At 41.3% G+C, this 21,309-nt stretch overlaps 2 protein-coding genes across 3 annotated transcripts in view; one reads left to right on the top strand and one right to left on the bottom strand.

The window, feature by feature from the left end:
- Window positions 1-768: 768 nt before the first annotated feature.
- LOC110984885 (protein SEC13 homolog) lies at window positions 769-13,937 on the bottom strand. Of its 2 annotated transcripts, none has more exons than XM_022245487.2 (9): window positions 13,785-13,937; window positions 10,919-10,963; window positions 10,529-10,644; window positions 10,027-10,178; window positions 8,896-9,026; window positions 7,481-7,614; window positions 6,034-6,214; window positions 2,865-2,951; window positions 769-1,842 (listed from the first exon to the last, which is right to left on the bottom strand). In XM_022245487.2, the coding sequence occupies exons 1-9, from the start codon at window positions 13,785-13,787 to the stop codon at window positions 1,735-1,737; spliced, it is 957 nt and encodes a 318-aa protein (XP_022101179.1). In that variant the 5' UTR covers window positions 13,788-13,937; the 3' UTR covers window positions 769-1,734. The 2 variants fall into 2 exon arrangements, with proteins under 2 accessions (XP_022101179.1, XP_022101178.2); XM_022245486.2 differs by lacking the exon at window positions 13,785-13,937 and adding an exon at window positions 13,589-13,742.
- Window positions 13,938-14,096: 159 nt separating this feature from the next.
- Window positions 14,097-21,309, top strand: part of LOC110984884 (rho guanine nucleotide exchange factor 3-like) — a 52,265-nt gene continuing 45,052 nt past the window's right edge. The window contains exons 1-4 of the mRNA XM_022245484.2: window positions 14,097-14,494; window positions 16,300-16,366; window positions 19,273-19,335; window positions 19,627-19,692. Coding sequence (XP_022101176.2) covers window positions 14,250-14,494; window positions 16,300-16,366; window positions 19,273-19,335; window positions 19,627-19,692 — 441 coding nt within the window. The 5' untranslated portion in view covers window positions 14,097-14,249. The remainder of the gene's footprint in view (window positions 14,495-16,299; window positions 16,367-19,272; window positions 19,336-19,626; window positions 19,693-21,309) is intronic.

Raw genomic sequence — 21,309 nt, 5'->3', positions numbered from 1 at the left:
ACTCTCCAGTCATTAACATCAGTCCTTAAATGAATTTCTTTTATTTAAAGCAGATTTTCAGTTATAAAACTGTATGGAAAATTCAAGAGCCAAAAGAAACGTTTGGCATAGACAATACTTTGCTGTTTTGCAAAAAATAAGATTTGTGTGGCTCCGAATATTAACCACTTTCGGCAGGCATCAATTAAAATGGTCATGCACAAAAACCGGCGTTTTCAAGATTTTCCGTTTTCAAAATTCTTCAAATTCATTACTTCATTTACTGGATGTTTACACCCCCACGAATGACTGTCTGATGGCTACTCTGACAGGCAACGTCTGTTGACACCCGTGTATTTCAGCCAGGCCTGCTGCCTTTTAAAGAGAGCCCAGATTGTGCGGTGTTGCGTAATTTTCTTTTGTTCTCGGAACTGGAGCAGTTCGTTGCTGGCATTTTTTTTAATGGGACCAAATTAGCATGCGGCGGTATTGTGTTGCTTAGCACTGCAGTGCTGGAGAGCTTTCATCCGTGGTTGTAATCCTTCGTATTCAATGCCACAAATAGTGGTATAGTGTTCAAAAAAAGGACGGATTACCTCTGCTACTGACAACTGAAAAAATGTTAAGTCCCAGCAGCTCGGTCTTGTGTTCAGAGTGTGTTTTTCTTACAGCAAGACCTGGCTCCTTTGTCTGATTTCAGGCTCCAGCTATGCGTACAAACATAAGGTACCCAATACCGGGCCACCCAGCATGTGGTTAACTCTTACAAATGAAAATACAGCAATGTCATTCCTCTGCAAAGTTCAATTTTAATCTTTAAATACATATACACTGGGACTTTAAGACACTGACATTAAAAAAAATCAACCACATAACACGGAATGAACCAAAATGTTACACAAACTTAATGAAGAATATCGACATTTTCAGGTTGACGTTTAAATTTCTAGCTGGGAGTATGACTGAAAATCTTTACTGCACAAAATATTTCAAACTACACGAAATCATTTCGTACAGTAAATATTAAATATGGAGACTTGAAAACTGTCACATCTGATGACATGTGGCACCTGTATTAAAACCAGGTGCAGGAAAGAAATGCCTTTCTTTCACCCCCAAAATTCAACATCCTAAATCAAACTAACTTAACCCAATAAATCATCCTATGTACACATCCCCATTGTTTTAAACTTAAATTTTATTAGGCTGGCAAGTGGTCATCCAAGAAGTATTCTAGGAACTTTCTAATGAAAGACCAGTACACGATGCAGGAGATTTTGGCCAAACCTTGATTGATATTACATTCAAAGCAGCAAATACAATAAGCAAAAAGTTGTACCTCAATTTTCACATAACTGAAAAAAGAAACTGTACCATGGAATAGCACTTATCACAAACTACATCAAAAGCAACAAGCTGAATATGGAGTTATTCATAAACAACAAACGTGGCCACATAAACCAACTGTTTTTGAAGCTTACGTGAACAGTAAAAACAAACAGAAAATGCAACGGTACTGAATAAGTTTCTTAAAAAAGGCAAACTAAAAAGTCACTTTGAATTTTCAGTTCAAACAGAAAATTTCAAAAGCACATAAAATGGAAAATTCAGTAGCCCAGGAATGTCCATACTTTGCATACTCACCCACAGCAAGCTACTGCGGCAGTGACTTTGGGCAGCTTACAAAACTACAGTTCCACTTGCCAGCCTAACTTGGCTGCCTTCCTTTACCCTAAGCCCACAATGACTTTTCCTTCACTGTTCTGGTTGTGCATCTGTGGGGGTGGAGCTCTGTCCCTCCCCTTTGTTCACATCACTGACGCAGACCCACTGGCCTTCTAGAGACTCCTTCCAAAGACTCACCTAAAAATGCACAATTAATGATGACTGTTTCAACAACAACAAGAACACATACACATGGCAACAACAAATAGTGTTCTATTTTTGCAAGGCTAAGACAAACCAAAAAAGCATCCTCCATGGAAAATGGCGAAATAAGATGTGTGACCTGCTGACGCCTACGAACTACAAAGAGAACACAACCTGAACTGCATAGAACAGGAGTTATGGTCTTACCATTGGGTTTTTTTCTCAGTCCCATCTACACGATTTTTGTTACATAATTCTTGACATAAACTTCACTGCCGCTGTGACTTACAGAGCCATTCAAAATTTTAACAACTTTTGAATTTCAACTTTTCCTCCAACTTCATTTCCCCACTCCCCTCAGTGCTATTTTCAGTTTCAAAACATTGATTTGCCATTGAATGGAAACCCTAATATATCCACATGCACATGAAAGGCACACACATGAAGTTCAATGATGGTGTGATGACACTGTTGGGCAAGTGTTACAATGTGAAAAACTTCACCTTACTTTTCATTCTGTTCCCTTGGGACTAGACCCATTTTCTGCGCTAAATATCACCCTTAAATTAACGGGTGTCCCTTTTAAAACTAGTTGTTGTTTATGGCACTCAAAAACCATGGCGGTCAGACCAATGGTCTAATATGAAAATCAAATGCAGCAGCGTATGTGTGTAGTTCAGGCAAGTCCAAAAGATCAAGGTGGTTTTCTCCACTTTTTAAAAGTGGAAACTACATTTTGATTTCAAATATTTCCCTGACCAAACCACTCAAATTCTCAAGAAATTCCAAACTTTTTAAGCATTGAGAATTTGAATGGTTCCTTACGTCTACAATTTGACACCACCTCACATTTACCTCAGGACACTAGTAAGACTAATTTTCTAATCACTGTCTACGTTTCTGAACAGTACGCTGTGTTCAATCACAGCCCAAAACATTTCACAACACGAGAGATGTAAACTTTACAATCTGATTTCTTTTTCAAGTTGTGTTTACAGAATGAAGTTCCTCTTTACCTTATTATCTCCTCCCGACACAGCCAAGATATTTCCTGTCACTGACCAGCTCACATGCCATACAACATCACTGAATTTGTTTAAGATCTGTTGGAACAAACGCAACACAAAAAATTCACTCTGATCCATAAAAATTTGATAGAAAATACTGCATGAAATCAATGCAAAAACAACTTCAAGGTTTCTGGAGTGTGTTCCCTAAAAAAAAAACAATTTCTGGGGTTTGCCGAGTTTGCTGGTACAAATTGGAAGATGTCAATTGCGCATCAATGGGCAAGTTCTGGTGACGACTTTAGTAAACCACTGTTTGATCAACACCACTCATACGATGGATGGTTTGGATCATTTAGTCAACCATTTGGGACCATCCCAGGGCATGGTCGCACCTACCATTATCAGTAGTTGATCACATTTATCAGTACGGAAGAAACCATTCACATGAAAACACTGTGTGAGATGTCACTGACTGTGAACGCTGCAAGACTTGCTGGCTCCAGCGGCAATGGTTGTCCACAACCAACTGGATCGATTTCAGAAACACGCGAGGACAAAGTTTGTGTTTGCGTTGGGTTGATGACGGGGAGAAAGGCACAACAGGCATGCATGTAAGCTGGCATCGTTGCTGCCCATATGCATTTAATAAACAAGGAGTTTTGATGTGCAGAAAATGCACAATATTATATATATTGTTCTCCAAGATAAAAATCTTGCTCTTAGCTTGTCAAAATAACTGTCACTTGTTCCCAACTGAAGGAGTACGAGACGTTGAAGATGGAGAGGAACATAATTGGAGGGGCATCCATGTGAGAGAGCACTCGTGTTCACTTATAGTGGTAACAGACTATTCACACGCAATGGAGAATAATGCAGTCAACGTAGAGGTAACTAGACCAGAATCTTGGGCTGAATCGCAGGCTACCTTGTATGTGTGTACATGTAAAGCTTCTAGAAAAACACAGCAACCCACGTGCATGCTTGTTTGCCAAGTCTACCATTTTCAAAGTGTCAAAAAAAAAGAGATAAACACATATCAGATTCTTCTCGAGAAAGTGAGTGGATTCAATTCCTATGAAAGTCACTTTTATTTACTCGTCGATGAATGAGGACGATGGCACAAAACTTGTCAGTGTAGCAGGACTGCTGTTGTGGTCCCCAAAACAAACCTGGCGGTGGTCCAGCCACACAGCACCATATACTGACAGCTTCAACACAACACAAGCAGTCAGTGAGGCTTATGTGTCGCTTTTCTAAATTTGAAGTGCTTTTGCAGACACTGGATATTTGTCTAAGCTGTCCTCTAAAAATCTGTGGCATATCATTTATCTGTGACAACCGGGAAGGTTTAAAATCTATTCTTAATGCATTGTCCAGGAACAATGTGTTATTGCACGGAAACCTCGGGACCAAGTTTTGGTGTGCGAGACTCCTATCCAAACTGCAAAAGTCCAGGGTTTGTTTCATTTTGTGACAAAAACACAACAAATCATGCTCTTAAACTTGATGTATGGAACAATCAACGTACTGGACAAGAACCGCACAAGAGCATTGCATTTTAAGCATTCTTCTACTACCAGACTTGCGTACGAAGATGCACCATGTTTACAGTTGTATCTCACTGTGACTTTTGGGGTCACCAGCATATCATTAATACAAAATCGGCAAAAAAAAGGGAATTGCAGAAGCCCATTTTTTTGACATTTTCTCGATCATAAATGGGAAAACTGTTCCATTTTTTCATGTTTTTTGAAAGATAGTCTTGTCACCTCGTGTTTAAAGGTTATAATTAGGGAGAGGTCTTCTTTTCCCAACCCTTTTAATAACTACATGTACCATGTGCTGCAGTGGTGGACCGTTACCGTGGGTGAAAGTCTTTTGATTTCTCAGTGTGAACTGCTATTTAAATACATGTTAACACAATGAAAGTAAAAAAGCTACAAGCATCCGCCCTCGTAATTGGTTCGCTACCAGACGCCATATTGTATGATGTACATGTTGTCACATGTTAATCAAGAGCTTATGACTTGCCCACTAAAATGAAGCATTCATATTTTTGGGAGGAAAGGCTGTTTTGCTTAAGAGAAGTTATTAACCACTTCATGCCGGGGCATTTTTCAATGTTGATGATGCTGGGCCAGCATGACTATCATTTTTTCCGTTTTCAAAATCCTTCAAAAATTCATCATTTCATTTAACGGTCGCTTATAGCCGCACAAAGTAATCTTTAGGCACTACTCTAAGTTGATAGGTGACCTTCATTGACACCCGAGTATTTCAGCCAGGCCTGCAGCCTTGTAAAAAGAGCCCAGATTGTGCGGTGTTATACAACTGTCTTTTGTTCACGAATCTGGCTCAGTGCGCTGCTGACCTCTTTTCAATAGGGGCCAGAATGGCGTGCAGCGGTGCTGTGTGGCTCATCGCTGCGGTGGTGGAGCGCTTTTGTCCCCGGTGGTAATCCGCTCGCTCTCAATGCCCCAAACCCTGGTATACGGTTTCAAAACAAGGCTGGATTATCACCACTTTTGAGAGTGAAAAATGCCGGTAATGCCCAGCAGCCTGGTCTTTTGTTCGGAGTACGGTCTTTTGTTACAGGGCCCTGTTTCCTTTGTCCGAGTTCGGAGACACCGGCCACCCATATAAACCATACGTCTCTGATCCCAGAGTCCCCGGCAGTAAGTGGTTAATATTCATATCCAGCAAACTCTGATATCCTGAGGCACCCCCCAAATCATCCAAACTGGACGAAAAATAGAGACATTACATCCTGAAGCTAGAGAACCAACAAGTCCACTTTCTACTCAACAGGCCATACATGACACATACATGCACATATACGAGTATACATGTATGTACGTGAATGCATTGTGTATGTACACTGCACTGTACATGTACAAGTGGGAAAATGCCACAGAACTTGTACCAGGTAGGTAAGGGGGCTGTGGGTCCTGTGCAAGAGGCCAGATAATCTCCCCTTGACAACAAAGCGCTGAGACTGTCTTGGACAAGGCTAGCTCAGTGCATGAGAGTTGGTGTACAGCCATGCTGACAGAGCCCACCTCACGCCTATTAATGTCGTCAAATGACCTACAACACTCTTCAGTTTGAGCATGCGCAACGGAAATACCGAACAGGCTCATTTCAAAATTCTGGTGCCGCCCACCGCACAACCCACCTTAGGTGTCCACGCCGTGCCGGTGCTTTCATCACTGGTCCAGATTATGACTCGCCCGTCCTGCGAACAGCTGGCTATCGTACTATGAGGTAGACCAATAGAGGGTGCCCAAGCTACGTCTCGTACCCAGTCACTGTGTGCCTCCAGCTTGTGTTCTTCTCGCCATTCGCCATTCTCCTCCCTGCCCAGATATATATTTATATGCCCAGAGTGAGTTGTGGTAAGGACACCTCAAGCAATTCACAAGGAATTGGACCATGCAGCACAAAACCCACTTTCAAAAAGACGATCCAGTGTAGCAGTAAAAATTTGTTTGAAAAGAACAGAAAAAATCCATGCACAAAGTAATAGCAAGTCTAGGATACAGCAGTACATTAAATACCGACTCTCATGCTACTTTTGCTAGGAACCTTTCCCAATGCAGGAAACCAATGGCACCTTGAATGTAGTTGAACCTTCACAAGGTATTTGAGTCCTTGTAAATACTCTGTGTAAATCACCTCTGCATCAAATTTAACCCCTTCGCGCGGGGAGGCGGCTAGACACGCCGTAAAAATTGAGATCCTTAGCCCGCTTTTCAGCTACATGTATTATTCTCGGCCCACACTTGAGCGAACACGGTGAAAGGCAGACCCTGGCTCTTGTATATATGGTAATTGGTCTTTGTGCATAGCCCAGAAATGAAAAGACCGAATTTGCATCATAATCACCAGCTTCACAATAGTCCCACTTTGAAAAGAGGCAACAGGAATTTGGAAGCATGAGTAGAGCCGCATGCCACCGAACAATCAGCCTTTCACCATGTTATTCAAAGTGTGCAGAGCATGCAGGGCCACAAACCGAGAATTTGCGGTTTGGCAGGTGGCCTTCGTGGCCGAGTCGGCTTTTGGGAAGAATTCCCGTCGTCAAGGGGTTAACCTTATTTTTCATTTTATTGACATTTTGGTTCCTTCTTGAATTTGCGAGGCTAGAAGCAGAAGTGGGATGTTATTTCCTGAAGAAATCTTAATGTGACAGCTATTTCTGTATTAACATCTTCCACAATTTAGGTACAGCCATTCCCAATTAGCAAATTTTGAGCAGAACCAACCCAACAAACAATGGCTTTCTAAAATGATATTACAGCAACAGCACCTTTATTTGTCAGGAGAAGTATGGACAATTTTTAACCATTTGAAAAATGTCTGTTGTCAATAACAGTTAACCAAAAGAGGATGTCAAATAGTTTTTGCACATCTAAGAAGAGTAGAAAGTTGCACAAAGTATTTCCCAAGGAAACTTTATGTCATGGCTTCTTAGTTCCACTAACAGTAATGCTGGCCGAGCTAAACCCTTCTAAATCATTCAAAATCCTCCCAAACTGGGTGGACATTGAAGGGTCCAGGTTACTCAGATTCAGAGTACCTTTGTGTCAACTTTCTTTTGACATATAACTTTACATTCTTACTTCCATATTTTGACCAGGTTATCACAGCCTCCTGTCACAAATCTCTTGACAGGAACCAGCTTCTGTGTGGAGGGAGGCTCTATCAGGGAACCAGGCTCAACAGCTGGTGCCCAACTCACTGCATTGCAGCCAATCTATAGGCAAAAGAGACTGCATGTGTTCAAGTCTGGACAATTTTTTTATGAACAACTCATGGTTTGATAAGAACAAGTGGGGTAATCTTAGATTCCTACTGCAGAGTGTTCAGGAGAAAAATTCAAGAGAAGGAAAATAGCTTGACATGTTGACATGTTACGGGGCAAAACTGTCACAATGAACGTTCACCTTCTAAAACTTTTGCCGGGCACTGATTTGCTATCAAAAATGACTCCAGACATGGACTACTGTTCTGACAAGGCAAAGTTGTTTTCCATTTTCAGTGATATCCAACAAGGCAATTCAACACTGGAAAACAATTACATGTCCTACATGTAAGTGCATGAGCATATTTAGGACACCAAACCTCACATAATAATAGTGGCTGGATTGCAGTCCTATATTTGATTTTTTTTTCAACAAAGCATGAACATTTATTAAGCCTAAGTTCAAAAATCCAGAAATTCTTAAATGTCCTAAATCCAAAACTGTAAATGATGGTAAGTTCTGAAAACAAAACAAAAGCAAAACAAAACAAAAACCCTGCATGACCTGTGAGTTATCAAGTCAAGGTGTGTCTACCTCCCACTTCAAGTAGTTGTAAAACCCTAACATTCCCCATCCTGTCAATTTACAACAACAGTTTGTTGCAATTTGATGGGTTGACTTACTACACAAAATGTTGGATTATGACGGGATGAGTACTGTACAGATGCAGTAACAGTGTTGGGTTTGGACTGAGTGGGTATGGTTGGTATTGCCCAGTACCTGCTGGGTGTTTGATGAATGGTGCTGCTGGTATGTGTGTGCCTGTAAATAATGGGGTTCATTTGGTCATGTACCTGTACTTCAGGAGTAGAATAACTTACTCTACATGTAGAGTGTTTGGTGACCTTGCTTTTTTAAGAGAAGTCAAAGATAAAACAAAGAAATCTGAGCCCCCCTCCAAAAAACAAATACAATTTTGTATAGCCCTGCAGTTATTGGATCTTGAATGGATGGGTACACTGTGTCCCTATTCCTTTTACACAGTATATGACCAAGAATCCCCACTCAGCTAAAACCCACCAGTTTACTGCCTGTTTGAGTTTGTTGGGTTGAGTACCGATACAGTAAGTGAACTGTTGGAATCCTGCGGGTTGAGTACCCACACCTCACCCAGCAGCGAAAGGGTGTTGGAATTTGACGGGTTGAGTCAGCCTTCTAGAAAAAATGCTGAGGGGGTTAGGGTTAATGTGATACAATATTAACCATGCCCCGAAAGTCATTTCTCCACTTACTGCATGTGCGTCTTTAATCTTCTGTGACTCCCATTTACCATCGGTGTACGAGAGTATAGAGACAGAGCCATCCGATGAAGCACAAGCCAGTACCAGACCAAATTCCTGGGGTGCCCACTGGACAGAATTTACTGCATCAATTCAACAAGGGAACCAAACAAAAACACTCAATTATCTGTCTGCACCAACCATGAATCGGGTTCATTCATACAAGTTCAGATCTTACATCTAAGATATCCCAGGTCATGTCACAAGCCTTCTCATCCCACACCCAGAATATCCCAGGCTGTTACAAACCTTCTAATCCCACATCCAGGATATCCCAGGCTGTCACAAGCCTCTTGATCACACATCCAGGATATCCCAGGCTGTCACAAGCCTCTTGATCACACATCCAGGATATCCCAGGCTGTCACAAGCCTCTTGATCACAAATCCTGGATATCTCAGGCTGTTACAAGCCTTCTGATCCCACATCCATGATATTCCAAGTTGTGTCACAAACCTTTTGATTCCACCTCTGGGATATCCCACATTGTGTTGCAAACCTTCCAATCCCAAATCTGGGAAATCCCATGTTGTGTCAAAAAACCTTCTAACCCCACATCATTGACATCATACATTATGTTCAAATACCTTGAAGACATCTCAAGTGGATCAGCTTTCAATGATCCTCATGACATGACATATGTCTACCATTATCACAGCCAAATAACTTGGTGCCTCACACAGTATTTACATCGTAGCCGAACCTTCAAAGGTTTATAAATGGTGAAAGAAATGGGAGAAAAATGCTGATCCAGCACCTCGTACGGGATTGGAATGATATGTGACAGCTGTACATATGCCTGTTGATAACGCATTCACGGTTACCTTTTGTGAAAAGGGACCCAAGATCAAGTTTTCACGGTATGAGACAAGGCTGCTAAACAAACCACTGCCTACATCTAGGGGAAATGAGTGGTCATGTGATTACTTTGACAGCTTTTGATCAGAACCTGAATGGGATCTAGTGCGCATGCATTACACGATACTAAACAGGTAATAGACAAGTTTTCCCCAGGTAAGGTAATAACAAACTAGTAAATAATAATAGGTAATGATAGAACCAGCAGACTATCATGTGTCTTACCAGATGAATCGTGGTTGCTGTGTTCAAAGAGTTTGTCCCAAACGCCGTTACTCTCTTTCCAGATCAGAACCTTGCGATCATAGGAGCACGATGCCAGGATGTTACCAAACATTGGATGAGCCCAAGCAACCTGCCAAACAGGTCCCTCATGTCTGCATTTGAAATTCAAATCTATATTGCTCAAGAAATGATTTATTTGCAGACTCCAAGACAAATCGGGTAAGTTCAATCCAATGGTACCTTCTGTACCTCCCTCCTTTGTAAGCAATTTTAGAAATTTTCAGCTCAGTAGTTACCAAGCATGTGTCTACAATCTTATTCTCATATCCATTACTGGACATTTCCTCACCATCCTCTCTAAACAAATTTCTTCTTTCTAATCAGTTGCTTTTGAGTAATGCGCGGCTTCATTATCGGGTAAAGATGACATCGAAATTGACAGTATCACTGTGCGTAATATTACTGACTGCAAACCTACTTGATGCAAAAAAAAAAATCTCACCCTCTGAGATCCGCAACCAGTGTTTGTTGCCCTCCTTTGACATCAAAGATTTTAACAGAGCGGTCAGATGAGCAGGTTGCCAGACGAATACCATAGTAGTCCATCTGGGCATCATGCTATGGGATTCAATGCCATACACATCAAATTCAATGCAGAATGGTTACCGCTGGCAAAGTGTGGGTAAAGACACCACATATACACAATTTGTAAAATCCTTCAAAAAGTCACAGTTTTTGTAACTTGTTGATAAATCTAGAGATGAAAAACTGTAAAAAAAAAAAGTCTCATCTTCTTTAGTCGGAATAAATGTTGGCTCCAGCTGTATTGGAAATGGCAAAATGACTAGAGCAAATGTTTGGTCCACAGAGGGTTAAAACTGAGCATACTTACAATCATGTCCTCATGGGCAGTATCTACAGTGCTGATTACAGAAACCTAGAAAGACAAGCAAAATAAAATACTTTATACAGTGCATGTCGTTGGCATGCACACGAACACCATACATTCCAGAAATATATTTGTTGCGCGTACTCAGCGTACACCATGACAAACACGCAAAAACACATCACAATGCGCAGGCTGAGTGCACCGTTCATAATTCAGTCTGAGGAGTGTACACGTGAATACTGACAACTGTTTCCTGAGTGGCTCAATGTCCAGATGCTATAAATAAATCAAGCTGTACACCAGACGTTGCACCATTCAGAAAGCAGTCATTGGCATAAGCTTACACACAACAAATGCTTAATTAAAAATGGTGCGCTTGGTTGGTGCATTGTGACACTGTCAATATTTTCCCTGTACATACAGTTTGAAAACTACATAAAGATGGCGACTGCGAGCTCAACGGCAGGGGTATTTCTGATTCGAAATTTCTCCTTTTTTCCCAAGTAAACCTTACCAACACCGTTGGAATCTTCAATTTCCATTGAGTCATGACAGTGGTCACATTCAAATATTGAATGTTTGGGGGATGAAATCAGAGAATTATGATTTGGGGTATGAGTTAAGTAGAGGCACACATCACAACTTGGGGACAGTCATTTGGAAAAGTCCCTCTGGAAAGAGTTCCATACAGACATTTATTTACCCTTGAAATTTTATAACAGCCGCCAGAAAGTGATAAGATGTACTAAAAGTGATATTTAGCTGGATACAATCCGAAGCATTTCCTACGAAAACGCTTCTCATAGGTTTGTGCACAGGGGCATCAAGTGTTGTCCGTTTATGCAGGGAATATATGAAACTCTTTCCGTCCCTTTATTCAAGGACATGAGAGAGAATGTCCCTCTAAATGGGGACTTTTTTTAAGTGGGCTTGGTCCTACCATTGCTCTGGGATCCTTTGAATACCCTAATTGGATTCAGTAGAAGAAAAACACCCAAGGAAGCCATTAGCATTACAAACAGGAGTTTGCAATGGCACATAACGGATGGGGGGAAAAAAGACTGCATCCTCACTGGATAAAGTTCATCAAGTGACACGGGATAAAGTTCATAACAAATTATTCAACTGAATATGAATGGAAAATTGGGGGGGAAAATCTTTTGGTAATAGCATAATAATAATAATCATAATATGAATTTAAAAATGCTTTCCATGTCAACGACATCACAAAGCGCTGTACACTAAATACCATTAAAAAAGATTAGAAAGAAAGACAATTACAATATCATAAACAGGCTAAAAGCTGATACATAATAAATACAAGACTTTCGAATTACACAATTACAACCAAATAAAATAAAAAGGCTTCCTAGTTAGCAAAATTGGGCAATATTGCTGAAAAGTAATTCTAGAAAAGGTGAGATTTAAGCTATTTTAAAAATGATTTAAACTTCCAGCGGATCGAACTGCCTTTGGAAGCACATTCCATACACGAGTGGCATACACTGATCGGTCGCCATAATATTTTGTTTTACTGCATGTACATGTAAGTGGCTGCTGTAAGTAGACCACACCTGTGGAAGTTGATCGTAAGGAGTGTACATTAGTTTTGGCATGTATTAGTTCACAAAGGTAGGCTGGAGCATGTGGATAATTTTGATCTATACCCACTAGGGAAAACTGTCTCCTTTTAAGAAGACATTCTCTCTTTCAGGGGATTGGTTTTGTCCCCAAATAAAGGGACTTCTCCAAATACACGTACAATTCCCAAGTTGTGATGTGCACCTCGACTGATGTTTTGAGTGAAACTAATTAATGGTACACAAGGCCTATGGAGGGTTCCAGAGCTTTATAATCACTGACCCAGTCCTTCATTTTAAAGGAGCCCGATCGCGCAGGCGGCCGCGCTCCTAGCGCACTCCTCAACACTCCTAAAGCAGCGTAAAAAATCGTGCCCTTAAAGAAATGTAAAGTTGTCCCCAAGTCATGTCTTCCCTGGGTCAAGTTGCCCCAGTATAAATAATTAAATAATAATTTTTTGTTATGTTTCTAGTTTTCACTAGGGAAATTATATTATTTGGGGGGGGGGAATTTATTTAATTTCTGTTTACTTTTCCATTTTTCACTTGGTGCCCCCTCAAGCTGGCCTGGTGCCCTGTTGAAATTTGATGAACCATGATGAAGGCAAGGCCAAAGTGGCCTGCCCCTTTTTCCCCAAGATCAAGGCCTGCAGGTGCACGCATTTTGTCAAGGGGACACCACAAGAAAATAAGCTGCAGCTGCATAGCTACATAAACTCAACAGAGATTATTCACAAGGGAGGGGGACCCAGGGGTACGGGCATCAGCTGAGGAGGGGCATGTGGCCCCCCCCCATAGTTACGCCACTTAGAGCAAGGGCAACACAACAGCACACGTGCTTGCACGTGTTGAACTAATGGTACAATTTGGTATACAAGTTGGTCAGCATACAAAGTCTGTGTACAAGTTGGCGCATAGGCCCTACGTGTACAATAACCAACAGTGTTGACCAGCATTCCGGCCACAGTCATTAGGGTGATTTACCAGTAATGCTAGCAACTTTTCACATGTAAACTGTACACATGAACAGTTGGACTCTCATGACTTAACAGTCAATATCAGTGACATGCATGATAATTATCTACTCAATCACCTGGTCACGTTTCTGCACAGCGTTGTCCGCTAAAATATGGAACTCTTTCCCCGACATGCCCGATATACATGTACGACTTTCAGTCGTTTTGTGCCATGTGTGTGTACAGTTTACTTTAAGAAAATGAGTACAGAACACTCGTTCTATTTCCTTAGGATGCATTATGAAACTCTACAAAAAATACCGTAGTTCATACCATTTTGTCAGATTGAAATCACGATCGATGACACGCACACCCGAGCGACTAGCCAGCAGCAGCGGTGCCAGTACCACCAGAATAATATGTAGAAAGACGTGGCACATGCATGACATGTTGCCCATCACATCCGGTAGGTCAATGTGTAGTCTGGTTCTAATAAGTATCGATACTATATTAAACTAGGAAATCGGTACCTGATCTGACAACCTGCAGTAGTTCGTCGATTCTTAATAGTGTCGAAAATACCTATAACATCGATTACTCTTTCATTTGCGTGCAACACATATGCTAGTGCCACGGGGTCCCAGACTGCTTGTCAGTGATTGGTTGGTGACCCACAACGCAATTGTTATTATTTGTAATTTGTGTTTGGCGTTCTTTCTCTTCGCGTAACAGTCCGAAATTTGGGGATGCACTGATTCGGTACCAGTTTTATGTATTTGAAAATCAAAGAGAACAAGTATGAATGAAACTACCGTGTGTGCCAAACCGGAAATCGAGTTGCGACGGTCACCGCGTATCGCTGCAATGCAAGCCCGAGCAAGGTCGGCGAGTGCGCCGTCAGCCATGTCAGCTGTACAGTCAACATGGTCAAGGTCCAAGGGTTCCATCTCGAAGGGGACAAGTTTGACAGATTTGTCTGGTGTCGCTAATGATGAGACAGATTGTTACAACAATAATTTAATCTCATCTCCAGATAAGAACAGGTGATTTTTACCCCTACATGCCCTAGGCAACTGGCAATGTTGAGTGCTAAAGAAAAATTTGCAGGTGAAATTTTTAGGCCTAGCTTAGGCCTAAATCTAGCTCTACTAAACTGACTAAATGGAGCGTTAGTATTCCTCTTTTACGATTTTGGACGGGATCGTCATACCAATGGCTTTCCACGCCTGTTCATTTAATAAGATTAAATCGGTTCTCAAAAATGCCAAAGACTCACCAAAAATACCTCTGTCACTGCCTAGTGGCTTCCATAAATCATGTCAACGTCATACGGTTGGTGCTTCAATGCTATTTCTGACTTCAAAATCTGCCTGTTTTTGCTCGACACGCACACACTTCTTGAACTTTTCGCCACCTGTGCTATTCAAATGCGTTGGGAGTGCTACCAATGACTGTTTCCTGGTCAATAGGCCTACTAGCCCCACTAGTGTGGCACGGATCACTCCCGATTTATCCTTGGCCACACATCCGTCTACGCAATTTCGTGTCAGCGTATTGAACATTCCAGCGCACCCACTTATCATCGTGGGCGCAATTTCTTTTGCACACGAACATGATTCTTGACCTTTCCGCTTTCGAAATTCCATTTATTGAATGATTTTACTCACGTTATTCAGGTGTTTTCCAGTCTTTTTGCCTTTATCCATTCAATCTAATGGGCTCGCTCTCTCAGTCGCCATCTTTAAAATAAGGTCATTGAGCATTACGTCACTTGACCCCTCATCGTCTCGATGGCTGTCTATGTCAAGACATATGTAATACACAGACTGAGCGATAAGATACTACATGTACCAATGGGCTCTTCCAAAACTTTGGCAGCAGTTTAGTTATCTTGACATGGAACAGCCGTCGAGCCATCACTCCAATTTAAACCAAATTCACTTTTCTGGGTGGAAATTTATATAAAACACTTCAATTTGCGACAGATTTTTACTAATCAAAAATTTCCCCTTTTGAGTTATTTCCAAATATCAGTTTCATGAAATTCTTGTGTATTTTGGTACCCCACAAGGTAAAAACTGGCCTTGTGGGGTACTTCCCATTGTTCCGGTATCTCACAAGGCCCCATGTATAAGCGCACTGCCCTGAGCACATTTATGTATATGCAAAGATGGTGGCATACATGTACATGTTGATGAACATTTTGAATGATGCCTTAAATTGAAATAGGAAATGAATATGCATGAGATATATGTATGGTGACATGTAACATGGTTTATCTTGGGTGAATAGTCATAAGCTCCCCTTGGTATTGGAAGATGAAACCTCCCTTGCCTTTGGGGAGCTTATATCGACCATCCAACCTCAAACCATGTGAACTTTCTAAATACATATATATTTGTTGCCATTCAAGTATTGTTAGAAAAGACGTCTGCTGCATACTTGTTTGACAGTGGTTGGCTAGACCAAATGTCAGGTCATAACATGGATGATAAAAAAGTGAACCCCCCCAAATTTTGTTTAATAACCCTCCTGTAAAAAGTGTTGCTAATTGTGGAGGGTTTCCACCCAAAAAGCCTGCACTGAATGTGTTGAGTCAGCTACCCATACTTTGAGACTTTGACCTGTTTCTTTTTGGGGCAAAATGTATGTTTACGTCACTTATTATGTTTCTCATTTGGACCTCATCAGACAACTGATGCACTGATATAACTGACCTTGTCAGATCCACTCATATACCAGCTGCCAAAGCGCCATTAACAGCCATCAGGGGCATGTATGCAAGTACCGCACCCTTTCTCTGTGACCAGAGTTTCATATTTGATGTTTGTTTCTAAATCCTATGCAGGAACATTCCAGAAATGATAGAGAATGACACATTTGCAAAACCAAAGACCAGCAGAACCCTACTACGAGTAAGTGCCCAGGCCATGAATTAACTAACAAGGGAATTTCGTTTCTAGTTGTGGTCATTATTTGTTTCCTTTTTATTTAAGCCTTATCCTTTTTGTAAAAATGTGAGAAAATAGTGGTGATGTAAAGTCACATGATAACACTGATTCCTGGCCAATAAAGACTACAGTAGACTCTGACTAAGTCAGCATCACGTCCCGTCATATCGTCCAAGTTGGCCGTTTGACAAAAGTTGGCATTTCATATAAGTCAGAATGTTTTTCTCGGTCCCTTTTCCACAAAACCACAAACATTCCTTTGTGTAAGTCAGCTTAAAAAAATTGCGCTTCAGTATCAGTTTCCTTCACTGTGGTTGCCAAGTGTCAAGTGACAAGTCCCGTGCGTGCGTGGCCTGCATGAATACATCAATACCAGTATCCCCTCAAGTGCTACACTTATGCGCTTTGTCCATTTTGGGGGTCGCCTTATTGAACGTAGTCTGGTTCCCTGCTCAAAGATCCCGGACGACCCTTGATAATGATTCGTCGGGTAGTCAGAATCATGGGGTCTGGTATCCATATTATATTGAACGAACTTATCCAATGCATGTGTGTGGATGAGTGTATGTTTTCTTTACCGTAATTTAGTATCACGTACATGTACGTACTGCACTGTCGAGTCGTGATATGATATGCAAGTGGCTTACCATCCTTGTTTTGTCCTTAGGGGCGGTTTACAGTCACTTCGCCCCATTTCCACGTCGCCCCTAACCACTTCGCCCCAACCCCACTTCTCCACATCGCCCCATCTTCACATCGCCCTGTCCTCACTTTGCCCTATTTCCACTTTGCCGTCCATGCTCGAGTGTGTTACAAGCCCCTTAACCCTAACCCCCTAGGCTCCCGCACTAGAAAGCATACTGAACTTCACAAAATCCAACAGGTTCATGTACTTGTCTATGTACTTGTACATGCAGGTTAGTGTACCAAACCTGATAAACTCCAACAGAATGAGCCCGTTGGAGTTTGAGTGATATGGTATGGATGGGTCTATGCAGTATAGGATGACTTGCACTGAACAGTACCAAACCTGACAAAATCAAGCATAGTCCAACAATTGGTACAGCAAGCCAGACACTGCACACAGTGACCCGTGTGTGTCCCAACTCACACAGAATCCAACACGATCTCCCTGGGCCTTTCATCCCAAGTCTCACAAAATTCAACAACAAGTTCCTCAGGTACGGTACCAAACCTGCCAAAACCTCACAAAACCTGCTGTTGGAGTATGGCAGGTTTTGGGCAGTTAGGGTTAAAAAAAACGGTTAAGAGGGGAGTTCCACAAACAACATGTAGTTATTATAGAAAACTCTACTGCATTAAATTAATGTCGACTGTTTTGTCCATTATGGTGAATTTAAACATATGGTTGGACTAGCATCGGTGTTATTTCTCATCACATATATGTAGTACATGTATGTACGGTCGCCGCGGCATGAATAGAGTGGTTGCCACACTCAATCACACTTTCTCTTATACGGGGGTGCACGGCGGGAACCAGCGCATTGCTCAAGTGTTTTTACCACAGCGACAACGAAACAAGAAAACTTTTTTTTTCTAACTTGCCGATAAAAATTTTAGGGTCTCGCCAAAAAATGTGCCCTTTTAAAGTTGAATTCTCTGATTGTTATTTGGGTACTAAAACGTTGATGTTTTTACTTGTTGCATCTTGGCCTATGCCTTTTACTGAAGAACAGAATGACCGATAATCAATGGGGCGAAGTGGAAATGGGACGAAGTGGTTAGGGGCGAAGTGGCATTGCGGGCAGTGGAAATGGGGCGAAGTGACCGACACCCTTAGGGGCACATGATCAATTATTGAATTTGCAGGATAAAATCAAGCACAAATTTGCTGGGATCGACCATGGAGTTCAAAATAAACCAGGATAAATCAAAGCCATTGAATTAGTGCAAGGAATCATAATGAACATAGGCAATACACGTGTACGTGTAAGTCGGCAAAATGACGACTTACAACACAAGTTGTGTCTTGAGGCCCAAGAGTGCCGACTTAGCCGGAGTTTACTTTACTTTGCAATTGTGTACATTGAGAGGTGGGCTAATTTAATGAGTGTTCATAAATACCTCAGACAGTCTACCTATTCAACTACATGTACATGTTTGTGCAACTTGACCATGTATTAAAATTTGGTAATGCCCATTGAGAACTGATAATCCCTACTGTGTAAATCTCATGCTGGCACCTGGACACTAGACAGTTTAATCGATTCTGATTGGTCAAGAGTCTGTGTGCATGTGGCTCACCACGCACTCGCCAAGTCCATATAAGGAGATTCTTATGGACAACTATAAAATAAAATGGACGGGGGTATTTGAGAAAACGAAAGTATAATTCTACAACAAAATGGTTGGAAATCCGTCATATATTGACTTCTTTTGACTCTCTGACTAAAAAAAGTATTTGTGAATGGGAATAAATAAGTGCCTGGCCAGCACGTTTAAGTCCGGCCAAGCACATATTTATTCCCTTATTACTGCTCAGAAATCAGAATGCTTGAAATACATTAGCTCTGAAACAGTACTGAAGAGATTGGAGATAGATTTTGAAGTGTTCTTGTACTGAGGTACTCTTGCAGAAGAAAAAAGAGTTCCATATCCCCAGCACACAGAATCTTCCCTTTTTATGTACCAGTGATGTCATTGGTTGGATGACACAGTTTGCTGTTCCCTTTACTTCCCCCTTGGAGGTCTGCACATTTCCAGGAGTTATATAAAAAATCCTCCAAATGGATTGCAAAGGATTGTGAAGAATTTTGGACAGTTACATGTAGAGAGATTTCTTGCCAGTGGGCCAGTCCATTGATTTACTGAACTAATTTGGTGACATGTTATGTTTTGTTTCTTTCTAGAATTTGAGGAAAAGAAAGAAAGGAGTGGATGAGACCTTGCGATTCAGCAGCATGGGTAGCAAGGTAAGAACATACAAGCACGCAGGATGTACCTAAACCTTCAGTCACTTTCAGTCACTCTTCTTGTGCCATTTACATGCAAACTGCACAAGCCATGCATACTCTACAAACCACTGTGTCCACAACATCTATCTACTTTAGACTTTCCCAAGGGAAAACAAATTTCTTATCCCTAAAAGAGCAGTATTTCAGACTTTTCATAATAAGCCAGAAACATTCACACAACTGGAGTTTTCTACCTTGATTTTGAAATGGGTAAAAGTGTCCTATACATGTATCTGGTTGTTCATACAGAAAAAGCGTAAGATGGAGGAAGGTGATCTGGATAACATAAGTGTCAACAGCCTGAACCTTAACAAGGTAACTTCAGTGGTATAGGTTTGACATTGACATTGGCAATAGGGTATGTTTGTGGAAAAGTGAACAGGGCTTAAAACATACAGTTTAGTAAATCTTCTGAATTACAGGACCCAAACAATATCTGTGGTATCAAATTGAAGGGAACAAAAATACCTCTCATTCATGCGGTATCCGCTCCGAGCAGGAACAAAAGAGGGCGTGTTTTGGAATGAAATTGACAGTCATTTGGTAAGCACTCAGCACATGTAGGCGTGCAAGTTTATGCGTGTTTGACGCTGAGTACAAGCAACGAATTTAGTCTGGAATTAATAGCCTTTGCGTGCACGCCGACCATGTGCAAGAACCCGGTTGGAAAACTTAGTCTTGTCTGTTTTTCTTTGGCCGGTGAGGGCGCACTTTAGCTGAGGGTGGATACCAAGGAAATAAATTCTGGTCAGTGGTGTGACTCATGGAAGTTTTGGTAGCCTCTGGCACCATGGAATTGCCCAATAGTAACCATGTGATTTAACATTTTTGTAATGAATCTTAGCAAGATAATAAATACAAGGTTAAATGTGATGTACGTGTACAGGGCAGACCTTCACCACAGGTTTAATAAGGGAACAGTTTTGTTTGTTAGACAAACTAGAACTCGGTTTAATATTTGAAACGAATGAAAACAACCCCTCTCACCCACGCCCTAAAATGCATATTTTGACAACAGTAATGAACAGTTCTTATGAAGTGACAATGATAGTCATTATCCCTGCACATTGGACTCACATCATCTGAACATTCCTGGGGAGTAAACTAGCCTGATGCCATATCAGGCACAAACGGCTAACATATCCATCTGTCTGCCCTCACAGTACCTGTTTACTCCTGGGCGGAGACAGGCACATAGGGGTAAAGTGACTTGCCAAAGACGACAACATGCTGCCACCAGCTGGATTTGAACCTCCCACCCTGCAATCAAAAGCTACAAACCCTAACCTCTAGGCCATGTGCCCCATAAGCAACATGGTTTGTTTCATTGTTACTTTTTAAAAAGAGAGGGGAAATACTGCATTACGATGGAAGCGTCTGACAAATGCAAACAGACACATGCAGTTATGTAGTCCATGAAGTTACACCTCTCAACCTCATCAAGAACTGGTAGGATTAATGCAGAACCCCCTGTAATCCAGTTAGCATCAGATTTGAGCCATGTTCCCACTGGACATTCTTCTATGGCCCCATGAAAACTTACTGCAGCACTCTGCAAAATTTCTTTGTGTAAATTCCCTGCATTTCTATTTGGACCTTTTTTTTTTTAAACTGCCAGAGCACTAATTCTCCACGTTGTGGTGAGCAAACATGGCACATTGTACATGTAGATATGTGGAGTTGATGTGTACATGTATCTTTGCATACTAACAATAGTCAGCAATCGTGCTGCTTCAGTTGCTAGGTTATGCAACCAGGATTAGTTTTATTGGTACAAAACCTGACTGTATTTTTCAATTTCAATTAATCTTGCCATAAAAGTCTCTGTGCAACTGACATATGTAAGTAAATTACATGTATGTAATTGCCCAGAAGGTGCACCTTCATATTCACACTGAGGAGTCTGGGACCCATTCTTCACACTAGGCGTTT

Source organism: Acanthaster planci, linkage group LG04, assembly GCF_054643075.1.
Source record: "Acanthaster planci isolate LZ-2023a linkage group LG04, COTS_SCS, whole genome shotgun sequence".
Lineage (NCBI taxonomy): Eukaryota > Metazoa > Echinodermata > Asteroidea > Valvatida > Acanthasteridae > Acanthaster > Acanthaster planci.
This window is presented reverse-complemented; position numbering and strand designations above follow the sequence as displayed.